Source organism: Grammomys surdaster, unplaced genomic scaffold (genome assembly GCF_004785775.1).
Source record: "Grammomys surdaster isolate TR1022 unplaced genomic scaffold, NIH_TR_1.0 350, whole genome shotgun sequence".
NCBI lineage: Eukaryota > Metazoa > Chordata > Mammalia > Rodentia > Muridae > Grammomys > Grammomys surdaster.
The window spans coordinates 549,863-570,204 of record NW_021604769.1 but is presented as its reverse complement, the minus strand read 5'-3'; the positions used below and the strand labels follow the sequence as shown (position 1 = coordinate 570,204).

Here is a 20,342-nt window from a genome sequence, read left to right as displayed (position 1 = left end):
GGATGCCCCAGGGGGTGGAAATTTTGCGGGTGGGGAGGTGGGAGTGGGGGGGGTAGGTAGGGTTTACATCCACAGAGAAGGAGGAGGGGTGAGGGGATGGGGGTTCCTGGGTGGGTGGTGGATGGGGTAAGGGGACAATATATGAAATATAAATAAAACATCCAATCAAAAAAAAAAAGAACATAGCTCAAAATGATGAGTAAAAGCTCTATTAATGGAACCATGCAGAAACTAGAGAAGTTCATTCGATTTATACTAGTATCAGACAATACTTAATTATTTATAAATGTTTATAAATAAATAATTATATATTATCTATCTATACTAGTATTAGATAGTATTTGATTATATTATTTAATACTATCTACACTAGACTAGCATTATATAGTATTTACTTATTCTTTTAATCTTTCCTTATATGTAATTTCAATAAAATAATGACAATTTCTATTTTAGAGCAGGTTACTATGCTACAACTTCTCATATAGTCATAGATTTCCTTCATAATATAGTTTTGGAAAATGTGCTTTACTCTATATTCATAGCATACTACTTTATCATAACATACATCTTAAAATCATGGAATTTTATCTATATTTACTCACTACTATGTCTCAAGGGCATTGGACAATATCTGAAACTTGTAATTTCTTGGTGTCCTCAAACTCCTCTCCTATGGCTCTTAAGCTCTTTCTGGTTCCTCTTCTACAGGGGTTTCCTGAGGACAGAAGGAAGAATTTGACAGAGAAATCCCACTTAGGGATGAATGTTCTAAGGTTTATTTTGTTATATTTTTAAAATGAATGTATGAATGGAAACCTAACTACTAGGATAAAGTTTATCAACTGAATTACCACTTATACTTGCTGGGATAGGAAGGCTAGTTTTCTCCAATAGAGTGACACTGAGTATGTCAACATTCCAGGACAGTCCCCATGTTCAGGAATAGCTGACCAACAGTTTTTTGTTTGTATTTTTATATGATTACACATTGACAAGGAGAGGATATGTGAGGACTTGAGGGAAGGGAAAGAATATTAACCAAAATACAGTTGAATTTTAAGTTTTTTTTAAATAACAAAAATATAATACATACCATAAAAAGAATTTAAGAATCATAACTTTAATTACTGATAAAAACAGGATGCCTACCTATAAAGCAAATATGGGATGACAGAACTATTTTAGGCTCTGGTTCTTCAACATGTACTGCTGAGATCAGTGAAGAGCATCTGACAACAGAATTGAAAAAACAGGAGCATTGTGGCAATCCACAAAATGAAAACAATTAAAATCAATGGATTCATAAAGATTTTATTTAACGTATGTACTTGGAGTCTTTTCATTCATCATAGAGTATGGAAATTATGTTTTTTTTTCTGTTTTATGGAATTGGATATTATTCAATCTAAAGACTATGAAAAAAATCTCATGTTGTATTTAGCAGTTAAGATGATCCCAGGACCCAACAGGTATGACATTGGGTAAAATACCCAATAAAGCAGAGAGAGAACCTGTATAGACCATATCCAGAGGTTAGACATGGTCCCTGCTTGAGGAATGGGGCCAATCACCCATTTCAAAATTTTTAACCCAGAATTGCTCTTATCTAAAGGAAATACAGAGATAAAGAGTGGAGTAGAGACTGAAGGGAAGGCCATCTAGAGAGTGCCTCACCTAGGGATCCATCCTATATACAGACACCAAACCTAGACAGTATTGCTGATCCCAAGAAGCACTTGCTGACAGAAGCCTGATAGAGCTGTTTCCTGAGAGGCTCTGCCAGAGCCTGACCAATGCAGATAACTATGCTTTCAGTCAAGAAAGCATATCAAAAAATTCCAATCATCTGACTGAGCACACGGATCCCAATGGAGGAGTTAGGGGAAAGACTGAAGGAGCTGAAGGGGTTTGTAATCGCATAGCAAGAACAACAATATCAACCAATCAGACCCACCCCCCCAGAGCTCCCAGAAACTAAACTACCAGCCAAAGAGTGAACATGGACGGGCCCATGACTCCAGCTGCATACATATCAGAAAATAGCCTTATCTGGCATCAATAGGAATGGAGGCCCTTGGTCCTGTGTAGGCTCGATGCCCTAAAATAGGAGAATACAAGGGCAGTGAGGCAGGAGAGGGTGGGTGGGTGGAGGAGCATCATCATAGAAACAGGGGTTAGGGGGATGGGATAGGGGGTTTGTGGAAGGGAAACCTGGAAGGGGGATAACATTTGAAATGAAAATAAATAAAATAACCAATAAAAATCAAAATAAATAGTAGCAAAACCCAAGATACCCTTAACTTTAAAAAGTAGTTAGAAGTAGATGGTTTACTTTGTTCATGAGTATAAATATGCAAAAATGCATAGATTTTATGTTATAAAAGATTTTTTCTTTTGAAAATTCAAAGATACAGCAAAATACCTCATATCTATTATTGTTTTTAAAATTACAAGATTTTAAACCTTATATATAAACTAGCTGACTTTTAGTTGCTTTTATGGGATTGTAACATAACTACAACTTTCTCACTTCCCTTTCCTCACTCCAAACCCTCCCATGAGCTCTTACCTGCCTTTTTAAAATCTGCCCTCCCTCCTTAATTATGAGACTTTTTATGCATATAGCTGCTTTTATTAAATTAGTTTATTCCATTAAACTTGTCTAAATTCCTATTGTGAATGAATAAAATAGATAATTTATTCAATTCCCTGGTTGATAAATTGTTTAGACAACCACTGTAAGTTTGCCTTGACCATACTACACTTATGAGGAATGTAAATTTCTAAAAGTAAATCTTAGATATATATACATATTTGCTTATATACATATGCATATATGTAATAAAAAATTAAATAGGCCATGGATTCGTGAAGCATATTATATGAAAGAGTATGACAGGGGTTAGATTGGTAAAAATGATATAACTATAGTGCTATTATATGAAGTTATCAAACAAATTTTTAGGATAATCATTTTAAAATAGCTGTGCATAATCTAAATAAAGATAATCTTTATAATTTTCACTCTTATGCTTGAAAAGATGAGGTAAATTGTCTATTTAAAAATTTCTAATTCATACATGAAAAGCACAAAATTAAGAGCTAAGAAGAGAAATGATTCATTTTGGAAACTTTCCAAGTACGGTGGAAATAAAATAAGAGACAAAGAAAAAACACAAAAGTTACACATTACAAAGGGATGTGTTCTTCCATGGTTTACCACTTATTCAAGCCTAGTCTTGTACTGTTTTTTCAGATTATAATTCATACATATGAGCAAATGTTGTTACTCTATTGTAGATTGATAATTCTAATTCAAATATGATCTCATAATACCTTTGCCTTCAGAGGCCAGTCATTTTCTTCTTAAGAGTTTCCAAATGCCAGTTAGACCCTGGAGAGCCAGTCACCTTAGAGACTACTGTGCAAAGAATACTAGGAATTAATATTGAATAAGAAACATCCCAGTAACATATATACACTGTCCTCACTCACTAACTTAGAAAAAAGAGACTTATAGAGAATTGTGACATCTAAGCTGAGATTTCTTCCATAATCACGTAAGAAGAGACATTCTGATGATTGTTTGTAATAGAAGTCTTCTTCAAGTCTTCCATCAATTTTCCTAGTAAGAAGTCTATGAACTTGTCCTACTGTGCTGAAAGTATACAAAGCTGATATTCACACACATAATGTTGATAATCCTATGGACAAAGTAAGTATTCCCACAACTGCTCCTTGGTTCTTAAAAATGGTAGAGAAAAAATGATCAATAAAATAAGCAGTTCTTGTGCAAGAAAGAATATTTGTTTGACTGAGAATTGTTTTTATTGTAGGAGGAAAACTGAATGAATTAAAATAAAGTATAAGTCTAATTCAGACTTGTGGATGTAGATAATACACAAAAATGAGAACAATCTTTTCAAGATGTGAAATTCAAACACCATATGTAATTTGAAGAACTTCCATCCATGTGTTTTATAATTTTTCCATTTACTATGGATACATCAGGAAGGAAAATAAGTCTTGTCTTGATAAACTTTTAAAGGACAGTAGCCTGTGCCAGCAAAGGCCTGATTGTTTCCTTCACAGCATCTGAAACAAAGTTTGGGACAGAGGACAGAGGAAATGGTAGTGCAGTCTCTACATTTCCAAGTCAGAAAGTGGATTCATATTCATTGTGTCTTGTTTTCTCTTCCATTTGACATCTGAAAGATGAATCTGAATTATTAACAGTTTTTAAATACCAGGTGAGTTCACAAGCTTCATCCTAACAACATTCTTTCAAAGTGGACTTTGGCTCTACTAATTACAAATTAGATGGTTGAGAGAGAAAATGTAAGGTAGCATAGATAGATAGATCAATGGATAGATAGACAGGCAGGCAGACAGAATCTAGATAGATAGATAGATAGATAGATAGATAGATAGATAGATGATAGATAGATAGATAGATAGATAGATAGGTAGATAGATGATAGATAGAGATAGATAGATGATAGTAGATAATATAGATGATAGATAGATAGATATAGATAGATAGAGAGATAGATAGATGATAGATAGATAGATAGATAGATAGATAGATAGATAGATAGATAGAGATAGGTAAATAGATAGATGATAGTAGATAATATAGATGATAGATAATATATAGATAATAGATAATGAATATAGATACATATATATGCATATACATATATCTGCTTATTTGTGTGTGAGTGTGTGAGTGTGTGAGTGTGCCTGCATGTGTATGTATGTACCAAAATAGTAGTAAATATATATGGTTGGTATCTAGGTTTTGAATGATATATTGAGTAAAAATGTAGTATTAAGTTTAGGATAAAAAGAAGGAATGCAAATTAAAATGATAAATTTTCAGTCTTCCCACACAAAACTTTTAGAAAAGTTTCTGTCTATGCAGTATCATTGTGTCTCAGATGGTAGTATTCTTTCTGTTTTTGATACTGTATGCTAGGCAAATAATCAATCATTGAACAAAACCTTAGCCAAATAGGTTTCTTTCTGTTTCTAATATTTGACTTTAATTTCTTGCTTTAGAAAATTAGAAGCCACTAGGAAAGTTAAATTTTTATGCACTTGCTAGGCTACTGTATTGACATCAACTCATAAACCATAACACATAAGAGTTGTATTTGATTACAACCCACCAATAATTTGTGTTAGTCTTACCTTATTTCATTTTTACTTTGCAGCTGTTAAGACTTGACAAAATGGCAGAAAGGAATGCTACTGGTGTGACAGAATTTATTCTCTTGGGGTTTGCAGTCCATAGAGAGGTAGAAGTCATTCTCTTTCTGCTCATTCTAGTTGTCTACAGTCTGACTTTAGTGGGAAATGTAGGAATGATTTCACTAATCAGGATGGATTCTAGACTTCACACGCCCATGTACTTTTTCCTCAGTAATCTAGCTTTTGTAGACCTTTGTTATTCCTCTTCAGTAGCCCCCAAGTTCCTGGAGACTCTCCTCAGTAATAGAAGGTCTATATCTTTCTATGCCTGTGCAACCCAACTTGGTTTTTTTCTGAACTTTTTGATTTCAGAGATGTTTCTTCTTGCAGTAATGGCTTATGATCGTTATGTAGCCATTTGTAACCCTCTTCTGTACATGGTGATCATGTCCCAGAAGGTATGCCTACGACTTGTAATGGGGCCTTATTTTTACAGCTTTGCTGTAGCTTTGCTCCACACAGTAGTTACTTTCAAATTGATTTACTGTGGCCCCAATATAATCAATCACTTTTATTGTGATGATGTCCCTTTGATGGCTCTCGCCTGCTCAGACACCAGCCTCAAAGAGATTCTAATATTCATTTTTGCTGGATTCAACATGATCAGTTCTTTGACCACTATCCTGATTTCCTACTTATACATTGTGGCTGCTATCTTAAGAATCCAGTCCACCGAAGGAAGGTGCAAAGCCTTCTCAACATGTGCTTCTCATCTGACTGCTGTGACTATCTTCTATGGGACACTCATTTTTATGTATCTGCAGCCAAAATCAAGCCATTCCCTTGACACAGACAAAATGGCCTCAGTATTCTACACAATTGTCATCCCAATGCTCAATCCTATGATCTACAGCTTAAGGAACAAGGAGGTAAAGAGTGCTCTGAGGAAAGCTCTTGAAAAATGCTATTTGTTACCGGTAATGCACCTCAAGAAAGGAATTTCCTGACTTGTTTAAATCTTTGAAATAAATTCATTTTTATCATACTCTTGATGAGAAAAGTGCTTTCATTCACTATTTATATGCTAGAGTTCTCTAGTAAGGCAAGGAAAATTAAAGATAGGTAGAAAAAATAGATAATATAGATAGGTGATACATAGATAGATAGATAGATAGATAGATAGATAGATAGATAGATACATAGATAGATAGATACATAGATACATAGGTAGAAAAATAGATATAGATTTTGATGATAAAAATAGATGATAGATGATAGATAGATAGATAGATAGATAGATTATAAATAGATTTACTTTTAGGAGATGATTTAGTGAATAAAACATTCCATACAAGCCTGATTTTCTGACTTTGAGTTCCAGTATTGCTATGGTAAGATGGGAGTCTTATATAGAAAACTCCCAGAAGTTCACTGGACAACCAACGTGGCATAAGTGTTGATTAACAGTATGAAATCTTGTTTCAAACAAGATGGAACGCAACTCATAGCACCAGAGGTTCTCTGTCCTTCACATAAATGTCATGGAACAGTTTACCTTTACTCACACATGAACACACATGAACTGAGACATCAGTTTTCCTTCACTCTTAAGTATCAGTGTAAAAGGAACTTTTATGTTTCTGATGTAATTAACATCTCTGAGGCCTACTGTTCAATAAGCTCACTCTTTTTTTTTTTTTTCTGAACTATGACTGGCTGTTTCTATGCAAATATTCTGGCTGAAACTCCTGTTCAATCTGGTTTCTCTCAGCTTCTGACTGAATTTTTTTGCTTGCCAGGAACTAACTCTACCAATCTGTTATAATCTTCTGGTTCACATATAATCCTTCTCCTTCTCTGGCTCATTCTGTCTTTACCTCTCTTTCTCTTGTTCTTTTTAGAACCTGTCTAATGCTGGGAGACTTCAGACTTGGAGGCGGGTGACAGGGTAGTACTCTGGTGTGCCTGTAAAGTCTGAGGGTCACCAGATGTTCTAGCTCTCTAACTGTACTGAAATGCTGATGATAAATTCTAAAAAGTCCTAAAAACTTTGTTGCTCTTTCTGAGGGTACAAAGCTGCTGGCTTAGGTGACTGACACCTGTAGCCTAACAGCTGGGGGAGGGGGGATTAAACAATGTGGCTTTTGCTCTACCTCAGCAGGAACTGCTTGGCTCTAACTTTCAGCCTGCTAGTCAGAAGTCTTAGGAATATAAAGGGACACTGAAAAGTGATTATAGCGTTTATTGATAAGTTGTAAAAATTTCCTATTAAAGCTATCTAAGGAAAAGGAGGGAAAGGAAAGAACCTAAGCAGGGCAAGGGAAAAATTCTTCTTCTATCTCTTTGGTCTCAGTGCTTATATACCTTTCAAAAGACATGATCACATATTTAAAATTTCATCACAAGTTCATACATAAAATCAAATCATAAATTGAAATAGAAGTTTACAACAGAGAATGTATACATGCATATCCGTTAGGAGTAATTACCTGGCTCAGCACCCATTACCTACCACAGCTTTACAGGTTCAAACCATAATTAAGTTAAAAATCATAACTAAGTTATTAGTGAAGTTTTATATAAATAAACTCAGTCAATATTTTATCTTCTGTCCTATCACCTATAATAAATCATTAGTTTCCTTTTTATGACCTTTGGTTAATTGTTTTACATCCTCTTTGAATGTGTTCTGAGTAGTAGAAAGTCTGGTTCCTATCTAGAAGCAATTAGCAAGTGACACATGGGAGACTGGCAGAATTCTCATTGCAGTTTTGACTATAAGAAAAGGATCTAATAAAAGTCTCACTATAAAAGGCTTAATACTCACTGATATGATTTTAGAAATTCTTAATCATTAATCATTAAGAAGTTATCTATTTGTCTATATAGCATCACTACAAGACAGTACATCTTCATAGATCTGCAGAGATCTGCTCAAAAGGGGTGGGCTAATACCTAGTGATTGTTATGTGTGTTGACTGATAACAAGAAAAGCATATTAATAGCAGGAATCTTTCCTAAAATGAATTCTCTTGGGCCTTGTCTATAGAGCAAATCTGTCGTAGATTATAATTCTAAGCAAACAATCTCAGGACAATCACCTGCTAGTTATCAGTTTGTCCTATGATGGCTCCTGACAGTCTAAAAACTGCTCTGGTCAAAAAGAAATCTTCCTTTTTCTCTGCCTGCTCATAACTAGACCTTTTTCTTCTCATGAGAATTGGGCATATCTTATCTCTGATTCTTTCTGTCAAATCTTTCTCTGATTCATCACTTTGTTTGCCTCTCAATTATAAGTCACTTTTAAACTTGGCAACTTCCTTCTACCAGCTAATTTTACCTAAATTGTTTAGAATTAAAGATGTGTACTAAGTTTTGTCTGTGTTGCAGCAATATCATAATATAATTCAAGGCCTGTCTGAATTCTAGACCAATCACATAGATCTAGAAAGTCTCTCTGTGTTATCTCTTGCCAAAAAGACCATGTTGCTGGATTAAATTTCCTCTACATCTGATCCTGGTTTTCAAGCCTTTTGACTCTGGGATATACGTCAGACCATCTTCATCAGCCTCAGTTTTCAAGTCTTTAGGCTGAGTCTGGAAGTAATAAAATCAGGTATTTGTGTTCACGGGCCTTTAATTCATATTTATTAAATCACCGTCTACCAATGCATTTATTCTTTCTTGCAATTAACATATTTTGGGATATATCAACCGCCACATCATATAAACCATCTGTCTACCTATCATCTATCTATTATATATACAATAGAATACACACACATGTATATATGTATATGATACATATATATACATATACATACATATACATACATATATACATATACATATATATATATATTCGTCTTTCCATCTATCTACCTACTAGTCCCATTAGGTTTATTATGCTAGAAAAAGCCCACATGGAAACAATTAACATATCTCTTGTTAAGTTATCATTTTCATAGTGTAAATCTGTTTCTGGAGACTCTATTAACTATCTTAAGAAAAACTGAAGATTATGTCTCAATTACTTAAGTAAAGTACTGATTTCAAAATGTCTTTTTAAATCTTGAAAAAAATGGAGATATTACAATAGAAAAGAATATCTTAAAACCAAGTGGCCAATATGGTGGCTGTCAGTAGTCTAGATTAAAAATTGAGCTGTGGCGCCCCGGGCAGAGGCAGTAGTGGGAGTATTTCAGGCATCTGGGGGAGCCGCCCCACCGTTGTCCCCAGTCCAGGGCATAGGCTCTTTGGCTGCCACCACGATCTGAATGGGCAGCACAGCCTGATACTTGGGCTGGGGGCTGCCATCCTTCATGCCTAACGCCACTGCCAGGACCCTGGTAGCCAGTGGCTAGTGTTGGCAGATGGAAGAGTATAAGGAAGAGCCTTCTCAGGGGTGGAGGCAGCTCAGGAGCCTACAGTCCGGCCGCCTGCCTCAAACAGATCCTTTTGTGCAATTGGACCTCATCAAACCGCAGCAGCAGCAATTGCAGGCCAAGGAAAAAAAGATTCAGAGTTGCTGAAGTCCAAGAGAGACATGCTCCTTGCTCGGATTGAACCGATGGAAAGGCGGATGCAGCTCATAAGAAGGGATAATGAGAAAAAAAGGCACAAGCTGTTTCAGGGCTATGAAACTGAAGAGAGAGAGGAAACGGGGTTGTCTGAGAAAATTAAACTGGAGCCCCACCCGGAGCTTTGCGAAACATCCTAGGCTCTGCAGTCCAAGCCTTTCTCATGTGGCAGGAGTGGAAAGGGTCACAAAAGGAAAACCCCATTTGGAAATACAGAAAGAAAGACTCATGTTTAAAAGATGGCTTCTGGATTTTCAAAAGTCAAAACAAAAACTCCGAAGCACTCTCCCATTAAAAAGGAAACCAGTGGTTCCATATCAGAAACCGTTTGTAAATGTGAGTTGAGGAGCCAAGAAACTCTTCAATGGATACCCCACCAAACTCTCAACTCCCCAAAAGGGACCCAGTGCTCACCCCAAGGAGAAAGCCTTTTTAAGTGAGATGGAAGATTTGCCTTACCTTTCCACCACAGAAATGTATTTGTGTCCTTGGCATGAGCCTCTCTCATCATCTTTACCATTACAGGAATCCTCTCCAAAGAAGGAGGAGACTGTAGCAAGTAAGGCATAGAGAACACTTGCTCTTATACGTAGTGGTGGTGGCCAAGCTAACAAGTGTGAAATGCCTTTGGCATTTTTTTTAAAAAGTTCAATCAATAAAGCAGAATTCTGTCAAGAATGAGTTAACAGCCAAAAACAGACATTGCATAAGCATTGCAAGTAGACGGAATTACAGCAAAATGTGCTCAATGTTTGTGTCTTCTTACAACACTGGGAGATGTGTTTCCAAGTAAGTTACTAATCATAAGAGCACCAGACTAGAGGAATGTAATTTCTGGCAACTTGTGTGCCCTCTGAAAGAAGGGTTTTCTGTGCTGTGAAATGCATAGAGCTTACACTTTGCCATGTATGATTGTTCCTGCGATTGATATTGTGTGAACTGAGGGAGAGTGGTCTTTGGGTGTTCTCAGGGTCCAATGATTATTTTTGGTTGGGGAGCCAGCTTGGGGTAGGAAATTTCACATGGGCCTCCGCTCTCTTAACTACATAAACATTTATCTGTATCTCTCTCTCTGTTCCTGTCTAGGAACAAGAGGAATCTTCCAAAGACCAAGTCTTCCTTTACTGCTCTTCACAATATTTTAAGATGTGGAGAGTTCACTTGGATTGCAGTAGCCCATTGGTTGTTCAAACATTTAAATAAAATGGTCTACAAACAAACAAACAAAGAGTTGAGCTGTGTTTGGAAGTAGTCAAGGGAAACAAACTTGAAAACTCCTTAAACACATAATGAGGTAGCTCATAACTGTGAGATTTTAGTATTTCATTACTTCTAAATTCAACAGTGTCCTCTGGTAAGGGATAACTGTACAAACTTCATTTTTAAATCATACTTTTAATTGGTTTCGAAATTAGTAGGTTTTCATAGTTTTGTCCATATAGGGTTAATTTTGTTTAAGACATTGTTTGCGTATTACCTCCTCATCTCCCTGCCTCTGTCACTTTAAGCCTTTAAACAAAGTATAAATAATAACCACATGTTTTCATATCTTAAGAATTCTACTGTCTCCCCCAAGTATACTTGAGTTGAGTTTCAAGACAGTAGGTTTACATGTGATTGTTCATACACACTTTATTTTGATTACCTCACCCTTCCTTCTGCTCCTTAGTTTATTTGATCTCTGCCTGCCTACCAGCTGACCTGCTCGCAGATGCCCCTTTCTATTTTCACTTTACCTTCTTGCATTATGCAGGTCTCTAAGTGAGGCCTCTTCCTAGTGTCTTAGTTTCCACATTTGCCATGTCCTTAAGTAAAACACAAAAAATAGAAGACTGGAAACTAGGGTCTGCACATGAAAAACTTCAGTATTTGTCTTATTGTTATGTATGCATTTATCTTTGAAAACTATATGGGCTTAATTCATTTCACATTATTTTAAAATAGATCTCATAATTAAATTTAAATTTTAAAGATTTCTTGACATGACATTTTACCACATGAAATGATGTGTATTGTGATTTTAAATTTTAAAAAGCCTTTGAATATTAAAATTCAAATTTCACGTCATTTATTCCCATGTGGTATAAAATATTAAATTCCTTTCTGACCATTTAAATATTTATATTAATGCCCAGGCTTCATGAAAACATAAAGCAACAGTGGGCCAGTTTTAGCCTATTATCAATAATTAGCCAATCCCAATCTAAGTAAACAATATTAGGAAATTTCTCTGCCAACACATTTTTGTTGACTAAATTGTTATTATTTTATTATAATTTTTAAAATATCTACAAAGTAAGGTTTATTTTAATGTTTTGAAATATGCCTGAATTGTATATTCATTAAAACAGTATTATTAGCATACTGTCATCTAAACATTTGCCTATTTTCTGAGTTAAAAAATTCAAAATAATCTTCAAGATATTTCATAGCATAATTATTGCTGACTATAGTCATTTTACTATGCAGTACAAAACTAGAAATTATTTATGTTTTCTGACTATTTCTTTGAATATTTTGATCAAATTTGTTTTCTTTCTTTCTCTCTATAGATCACAAAAACCATTACATATTTTTGGCAGAAAAGTAATTTGGTAGGGACTCTATGAAAACCACAGAGGTGTTCTCCCGAAATGAATTATGATACTGCTATATGACCCAAAAATCCTGCAGTTGATTACTGACCCAAAGGAAATGATATCAATATGCTTAAATATTCCTGTTTTTCTCTCAGTAGCAAAGGGTAAGAAACATGTAAGTTAAGTGCTCATCAATGGATGCATACTTCATAGTGCCGTATATGAAGCAATGAAATATTTTTCTTCCAATAAAATATAAACATTTATCATTTTCCTAATGCTATAGATATGGAAGTCTCAATATTAAGTGAAAGACATAGCTACAAGAATACTTGTATAACAAGACGCAATGAACCTAGGCACAAACTCTCATATGTAGAAGAACAGTGGATTTGGGGAGAGGATAAGTGGGAGACAAGACTAGGCAGAGGGAAAGGAAGGAAAACTGTGGTCAAGGTGTATTGTATGAAAGAAAAATAAAAGGAAAAGAAATACTTGTGTTACCTGAGCTCATTTACATACTGCATATAGAGAACGAGGTAAAATAATTGATTATATATTAATTTTCACATTTTCAAAATAATGGAGAAAATGAACATAAACAAGAATTGATATATTTAGGCTCACACTCTCAGAAGTCTTAGTACATCATTCTTTGGACATACTGCTAATAGCGTGTAGCAAGGCAGAACATCACGGTGTGACCTGTGCAATAGAAGCAAGCTGAGTGAGGAAGGAACTGGAATCAAAATGTCCTCTTCAAAGGTATAAGTCAGCAACCTACTTCTTCCATCCAGGGCCATATCCCAAGTTTTTGTCACTTCTAACTATGCCTACAGTTGATCACAAAGTCTTCTGCATGTGCTTTCATGGAGATTCGTGATTCAAAATATAATAGACAACTAAATGATGGTTTTATATTTTAGATTTTATTTTTATATATGACTAGGAAAACCTCATTAATCACCATCTTAAATACTAAGCATCCATTCATCATAATCATTAATGTAGTGGTGAGGTACTCCAACTGGATTTTTCTTAAGTTACTAATCTGACCACTGTAGAGCTCCACTAGTTCAAGGAAATAACTTGTAATACAGAGACGATAAAAGACATAATACATGCTAAAAAATGATAGTCAATAGAAGGGAACATTACAGTGTCCTAATTGTTATAACCAATTCACCTTTAAATGCAAAGATATAGTAAGATAGAAGTTATAGTGTGGATAATATATTACTCTAAAGACATGCTTTTATGTCTTGATCTAACAACCATTTCAGTGATCTCAATTCTGTTTATTCTATGACCATTTCAAAATGTATATAGTAAATCTTAAGCACTTTCAATCTCATTATGATCTCTCACGACACTCCCTCTCCTACTGATACCTTTCATCTTTCCAATTTTTTTTATTACTTTAATGTGTGGTTGTACACACATGAATATTTGTGTGTGTGTGTGTGTGTGTGTTGTCTTTCTTAGTTTCATCAACTTTGATTTCATGAGAACAGGTAGGAGATTATTTATTGGAACAATCAAAAGAATGAGAGAAGACATCATTGGAGAACATATGACATTTTCTTCAGAAATCAATTACTACCAATAGTCCCTCAGGGAGTGAAGGAACATATTTAAGGATGAGGAGAACAGTATTTTATCATTGAACTGACAATTTGAACTAAGAAAAAAACACAAGTAGTATTATCTAAGGAGAAATATATATATTGAATGGGAAAATTTAGATTATGCTAAGAAACTTGCATATTTTCAATGCAGTATCATTGCTAAAATTTCATTTGTATAGAAACATTTTATGATATCCTTTGCATATAAGGATCATCATATTCCTACTGGAACTATAGATTTTATAGTGAAGACAAATATAATTAACAAAAGCCTTAAAATATAGTATTCAACTCTACTAGGGGTCATACATTTTAACTGTTGTTAATCTAAACTTATTTGCAAATACCTCCAATAACTTAAATAACACAAATTAGTAAATAATATAGAATGTAATAAAATAGTTGAGTATTTAAGATAACACATGCTTAATAAAGAAGAATCATGCTGTGAAACAACACTGTAGATAACTGAATCTTTTGATTTTGTATAAGGCTTATATGTAGAAAGATTTTCAAGCTGAGAATTCTATGCTTCTTCATCACATTTGGATAAACATGCTGATAAAGTATGTTTTGATTTCATTTCCTCAAGTTTGCCTTGGTAATTACCTTACTGACTGCTTCTTTCACATCTTTGTTCCTGAGACTGTAGATCATGGGGTTCAGCATAGGAATCACACTGGTATAAAATACAGCCACCATCTTTCCCTGCTCCACAGACTCCTCCGTTGGCCTTCTGAGATACATGAATATGAGGGTTCCATAAAACATTGAAACAGCTGTTAAGTGGGATCCACAGGTGGAGAATGCCTTTCTCCTGCCATCAGCCGAGTGCATGCGTAACACAGCTATTACAATAAGCATGTATGAAATGAGCACCACTGATAAGGAATATGTGAAGTTAATTCCAGCAATAACAATCATTGTGTACTCTTTGATATGCACTCCTCCACAGGCAATCTTGATGAGAGGAGGATCAGCACAATAGAAGTGGTTGATTTTAACGTTTCCACAGAAATACAAACCATATGTCCACAGAGTACAAATCAGACTCACAGAGAATCCATAGACATAAGGCACAGAAATGAGGCGGACACAGACAACCCTGGACATCTTGCTGCTGTAGAGCAAAGGGTTGCAGATGGCCATGTAGCGATCAAAGGCCATCACTGCTAGTATATAGACCTCGACGTGCACCAGAGCAATGAAAAAGTAGCATTGTACCAGACATCCAACATAAGAAATAGTTTTTCTTTCTGATAATAAGTTTTCCAGCATTTTGGGAGTAACATTTGAGGAAAACAATACATCCACAAAAGACAAATGACTTAGGAAAAAATACATAGGACTCTGAAGCTGAGGGCTGATGCTGATCAAAATTATCATGCCAATGTTTCCCAACAGAGTGACCATGTAAACAACCAAGAACACCACAAAAAAGAGAACCCTTAATTCCTGACGCCTTGTCAATCCAACAAGAAGAAATTCAGTTACATCTGTAAAATTTGGCATTGCCTTAAAATATAGTCTGTCTTCTGCAAAGAAAAAACATATTTATTAATTCCTTTTTTATTCTTATAGCGCTTTGATTTAAATTTTTCTAATGCTTACTAGATACTTTATCAAACAATATGTTTTTATATGTTCAGCATTGAGTTAAACAGGCTATATGTAAAATGGTTTGTTTGATCATGTCACAGAATAGCCTCTAAATTTTCAAATGAGATACAGGGTAGCGTAGTATTATCCAGGATTTTAGTTAGTGTATTGTGAATGAATTTTAAATGTTACAAATTGTTAGAATGGTGAAACTTGCAGAAACCTAAAAGATCAAGTTTTCCATAGAGATTCTTTGCTGCATGAATATTTCCCATTTAGCGTGGTTTATCCTAAATAGTCAGTCATATAATGAAAATTGACATGTAGTCGCTCAAACTGTGATGAACTTTTTTAAAATCAGTACTTGAGGGGACCTTGCCAATAAGTTTGCATTTATATTCACATGAAAATCTCTTACAACAAGAAGGAGAAGAAACTATGATAAAGATTTTTCCTATGATCAGTGGATAAATAAAAAGCAACTGTTGAATATGATCTTAGAGCAAGTATTATACAATTCTTTTTCATTGTAGGTTTTGTAAAATCTATAGTTTCAGCATGAATAGTAAGTGGAACTCATTTATTTCTATACTCATGCTGAGGAGCATAGATATGATTTTGATATGCACAAGATATAGTAAAATTCTCATATACAAATGACTTTTTAATCAATGAAGCTTCATCGAGAATGTGCAAAGTATTTTACTGAGAGCTTAAGTTTCCCTCAAGTTGTGAATTACAGCTGAAGTTAAGGGCTTTCATATCTATAAAAACCTTGACTCAAACTAAATAGTCCGTATTTTCTAATCAGAATTTAACTTGGTAGTACTTATAAATTATATGCCATTTTTAAATATAAAATATATCATCAAGGCATTTAAAAAACATAAATTAAAAGTAACTGTGTTTGTTCAGTCAAATGTGTGCTCTTTTATAACATGTAATTGTAGCTCTGTGATAACAGAGGATCTCTTAATTATGGAACTCCTTAAATTGCCTATGTCTGTGACTACATGTGATATATATATATATATATATATATATATATATGGTGTAAATTGACACACATACAATTTTAGAAGCATTCTGATCCTTGCTATACCATTGTATTCCATATATATTTTTCCATCAAATGTTATTTCAACAGTAAAAATTTCTAAAAAGAAATTTCTAGTGACACTGTACCAGGTTTATATTTGTATAAATTCAAAAATTGTATTTGCATGAGTAGTACTATAAAACACTTCTATCTGCATGTCTATTTTATAAATGACAAAATAGAAGCAGTTAAAGGTTTACCAGATCTCCCTGGGTCAGATGTCTATTAACTGGCAGGCTCATGCTACTAAGCAGTTGATTTAGTAACACTTTTGTACATTTAATATACTTTTTTCAATCTTATTTGATAACTTTCCCTATTATCATATTAATTCTAATTGATATTTATTGTTGATTATTCTCCAACACAAGCCATTCATTTTCTACATAAACTTTTATTAATTAATTTAGGCTTTTGTAACCTCAGAGTTGTCTAAGCTTCAAAGACAAAAGGCCCTTTCTTCTTTATTCTACCCTAAATTTTGATGATCTCTCTGAAATATGATCAGCTCACAAGTGGCTTCTGTAAGAACATTACTTTATTACAGAAATGAGTATCATCTATAATAATAGTAGAGTCTATAATTTACAGAAAAGAAAATTTGCTTACATTAACATTGCACCTTTCTCATAAAGATAAACAACAAATTGTACATTATTAAATTACTTACTACAATGTTGTTTAAAATATATCCAAATCCATTCTTGTATATTTTAAAACAAAATTAGCAGCCCAACAAATACCTTTGAACAAATAAATCAATGAAGATGTGCTAATTTTCTTTTCAAAGTTTCACCTACAATTCCTACATCCTAATGTATCAATATCTACTTTAACTATCCCAAAACATACTGACTTACATTGACAGGAAAAGGGAAAAGAAAATGATGATTTCTCAATATTTATATTATAGTTTTGCTCATTAAGAACGCTGAGAGAATCTCCCAAAGGTACGACTAAAATAATTATGAAAGAAATGATGACTGAAATACTAGCAATGTCTCCTAGGTAGAAGTGGAGTAGACTTGTTAGAATAATCGTTCTGAAAACTGAGAGATCAATATTCTTGACATCATCCTATTTGTCTGCTACTGGCACAGGCTTCTGCTCACTTTTCTTCACAAAATGGCAATTATGGATCCAAAAAATAATGACTGTCCATCCTTCTATGTAACTAATCTGAAAAGCATCATATGTGAGGACAAATGACTTCAACAATGCATGCTAGATGCACCTTTGTGTCAGTTTCAGATATCAAAGCCAGGTTCAAAGTATGGAGTCACCTTGAAGAATTTTGGAAAATGGATAAAACTACAAATATCTAGTAAAGTAGGGAAGGAACTACTAGGTGAAGCACATCTTTAATCAAAACTACAGCTTTAATAATTTATATAAAATTGCATAAATATCGTTTTATCCAATTTTGATACATAAAGAACATAAATTTTTTGCATACTGTGTTTGTGATGATCTCAGATACCATATCTGACTATCCATCTCTTTCAACAACAATTACATATGAGGAATGAAAAACATAATTATTTCTACAATCTCACTTTCACAGATATCAATATCTAAGTTCCTTTACGGGATTGTGTCTAGTATATCCTGAAATTGGAGAAAAATATGAATATATGAAACAACTATTAGGGAATAACTTTAAGCCCAGTTTAAGCAGAAAACAGGTTGAAAAAAAAATAATGCTTTTCTTTTTTTTTGTAGAATATTTGTCTCTCATTTCTTTTTTTTATTTTATAATTTATTTTTTCTCACATCATAATTCATTCACACAGGGGTTATAAACACAGAAAGGCAGGATGTGGGGAAGGGAATGACACTGGAATGTGGGTGTTCAGGGGGAATGCAGATATCTTCAAAACTGGGTATCGGCTGGGTGAAGGTTCAGGGGACAAGTCACTATGACTCTGCCTATGTCTTGCTTGTCCTTATCTAAGTTGGTATTGTCTGCCAAGGCTACCTATTTACAAGGTCTATGACTACTTGGGCTTGTAAATTTCCACAAAAGCTGCCTGTTTACATTAGCTTATAGCCAACTGTTTCAATGTTTTTCCACAGAGACCCAAGACTTGATGCTAGTATACATGTATGACAGGCCTATTGCTGATTTTAGGCCTATGGCTGATTTTAGGCCTTCAGTGGGTAAGCAGGGCTGCCCCTGACATCTCCTCCCTTCTCTAAGTATAGAAGGGCTGTGGCAATTCTAAACTTGCGAAGGCGGGGATAGAGGCCTGACCTCCAGTATTTGAAGAGGACCTTGTAATGGCTCCAGTCCCCCTGTCGTTGTCCAGTGAGGCATGAGGGCCATACCTGTCCCGATGTCTTTTTCCTGGAGAGGGGATACTTTTGACATCAACCCCTATAATGCTTTTCATCAACTCTAAACTCAGTCTCGTCTCCTAAGCTAAGGATAGAAATGTATTCAGCGATTTTTTGTCCTCTGCATTCTTCAACATCCAAAACTGAAATGTCTTAAACCTCTTCATGCCTACTATGAAATAAAGTCCATTGTATGAACACCTTTCCACCAAGAAATAATAAAGTAATATGTAATAGCTCAAAAAAGACTAAAAATAAGAAAACATGCTATAAAACTTACACTTGTTTAGCTGTATATTTTTATATCACAAAGCTGTTCTTTAAAGAACATACATTTTAAAAAGTAAGTTGTTAAATTATCTGCACATCCTTGTATTATATAAGTGAACAATATAAAATATATATCATTCTGTGTTTAATTTGGTTGACAGATTCCAATACAATTTTTAATACAGATAATTTTGAACAATTTTTTTTCAAATTCAAATGCAAAACTTAAGTAAAATATGTTAGTACCACAGACTGACAAAATATTCTAGAGGAATGTTAGCTTAATTTGCTAAGTTAATTCAAGAGAATATGCATTATAGAAAGACATATGCATTCTCAAATACTGCATGTCTTTCGATCAATCTGAATAGAGATGGAAGAAACAGAGAAATGTAATGTGATCCCATGAACATCAAAACTGGAAGTACGGGAAAATAATGAGAAATCTACTGTTTTTAAAAATAACTGAGAAAGCATTAGGCAAGTCATGGTTTTAATTTTAAAATTATGCTAATTAAATGAACCTCATCCTTCTAAAGAATCTGTGAAAGAAAATAAGCTTATAAGCATAATATAAATTACTCCTGTTCTCGTATAGGAACATAACTTAAATACGCTGTTTCATGTCTGCCAAAATCAATGTCCAAATGGATAAAAACCTCATAGATTTACCTAATACAAATTTAAATAAGAAATAATATATTCAATATTATTATTTAAGCATATTAATACTTAACCTAGTGGCCTAAGAGTTCCAAGTAAAGTCATTACATTTATTTTATCCACTGGAATCAATTTTCAGTGCATTCATCAACAATTAGCTTTGTTTTCCTCTAACTTGTGTGCCTTATTCTATCCTTTCTACCCATGAAGAATCTTAACATCCCTATTCTTATGCTTGAGATAGTACTGTTTTTCCCCTTGACAAACAATAGAATAGAAAACAGGCAATGTTTTTATTTTATTTTGTTAAGAACTTCTTGGTAATCACTTTGTCCATGGCTTCCTTGACATCCTTGTTCCTCAGACTGTAGATCATGGGATTCAGCATGGG

General features: G+C 34.2%; 2 protein-coding genes and 1 pseudogene across 2 annotated transcripts; 2 read left to right on the top strand and 1 right to left on the bottom strand.

Moving 5' to 3' along the window:
• The first annotated feature begins 5,177 nt into the window (after window positions 1–5,177).
• LOC114631031 (olfactory receptor 1038-like) lies at window positions 5,178–6,278 on the top strand. Its single transcript, XM_028779337.1, has one exon. It carries the CDS (start codon window positions 5,238–5,240, stop codon window positions 6,201–6,203), a length of 966 nt encoding a protein of 321 aa, XP_028635170.1. The 5' UTR covers window positions 5,178–5,237; the 3' UTR covers window positions 6,204–6,278.
• A 3,047-nt stretch (window positions 6,279–9,325) lies between these two features.
• Window positions 9,326–10,346, top strand: LOC114631092 (annotated as a pseudogene).
• A 4,172-nt stretch (window positions 10,347–14,518) lies between these two features.
• LOC114631017 (olfactory receptor 5M9) lies at window positions 14,519–15,525 on the bottom strand. Its single transcript, XM_028779325.1, has one exon. It carries the CDS (start codon window positions 15,493–15,495, stop codon window positions 14,563–14,565), a length of 933 nt encoding a protein of 310 aa, XP_028635158.1. The 5' UTR covers window positions 15,496–15,525; the 3' UTR covers window positions 14,519–14,562.
• Between the last annotated feature and the right edge of the window lie 4,817 nt (window positions 15,526–20,342).

Excerpts from the sequence above, each read along its gene's own strand:
- LOC114631031 (XM_028779337.1), top strand. The coding sequence starts at position 5,238 with ATGGCAGAAAGGAATGCTACTGGTGTGACAGAATTTATTCTCTTGGGG.
- LOC114631017 (XM_028779325.1), bottom strand. The coding sequence starts at position 15,495 with ATGCCAAATTTTACAGATGTAACTGAATTTCTTCTTGTTGGATTGACA.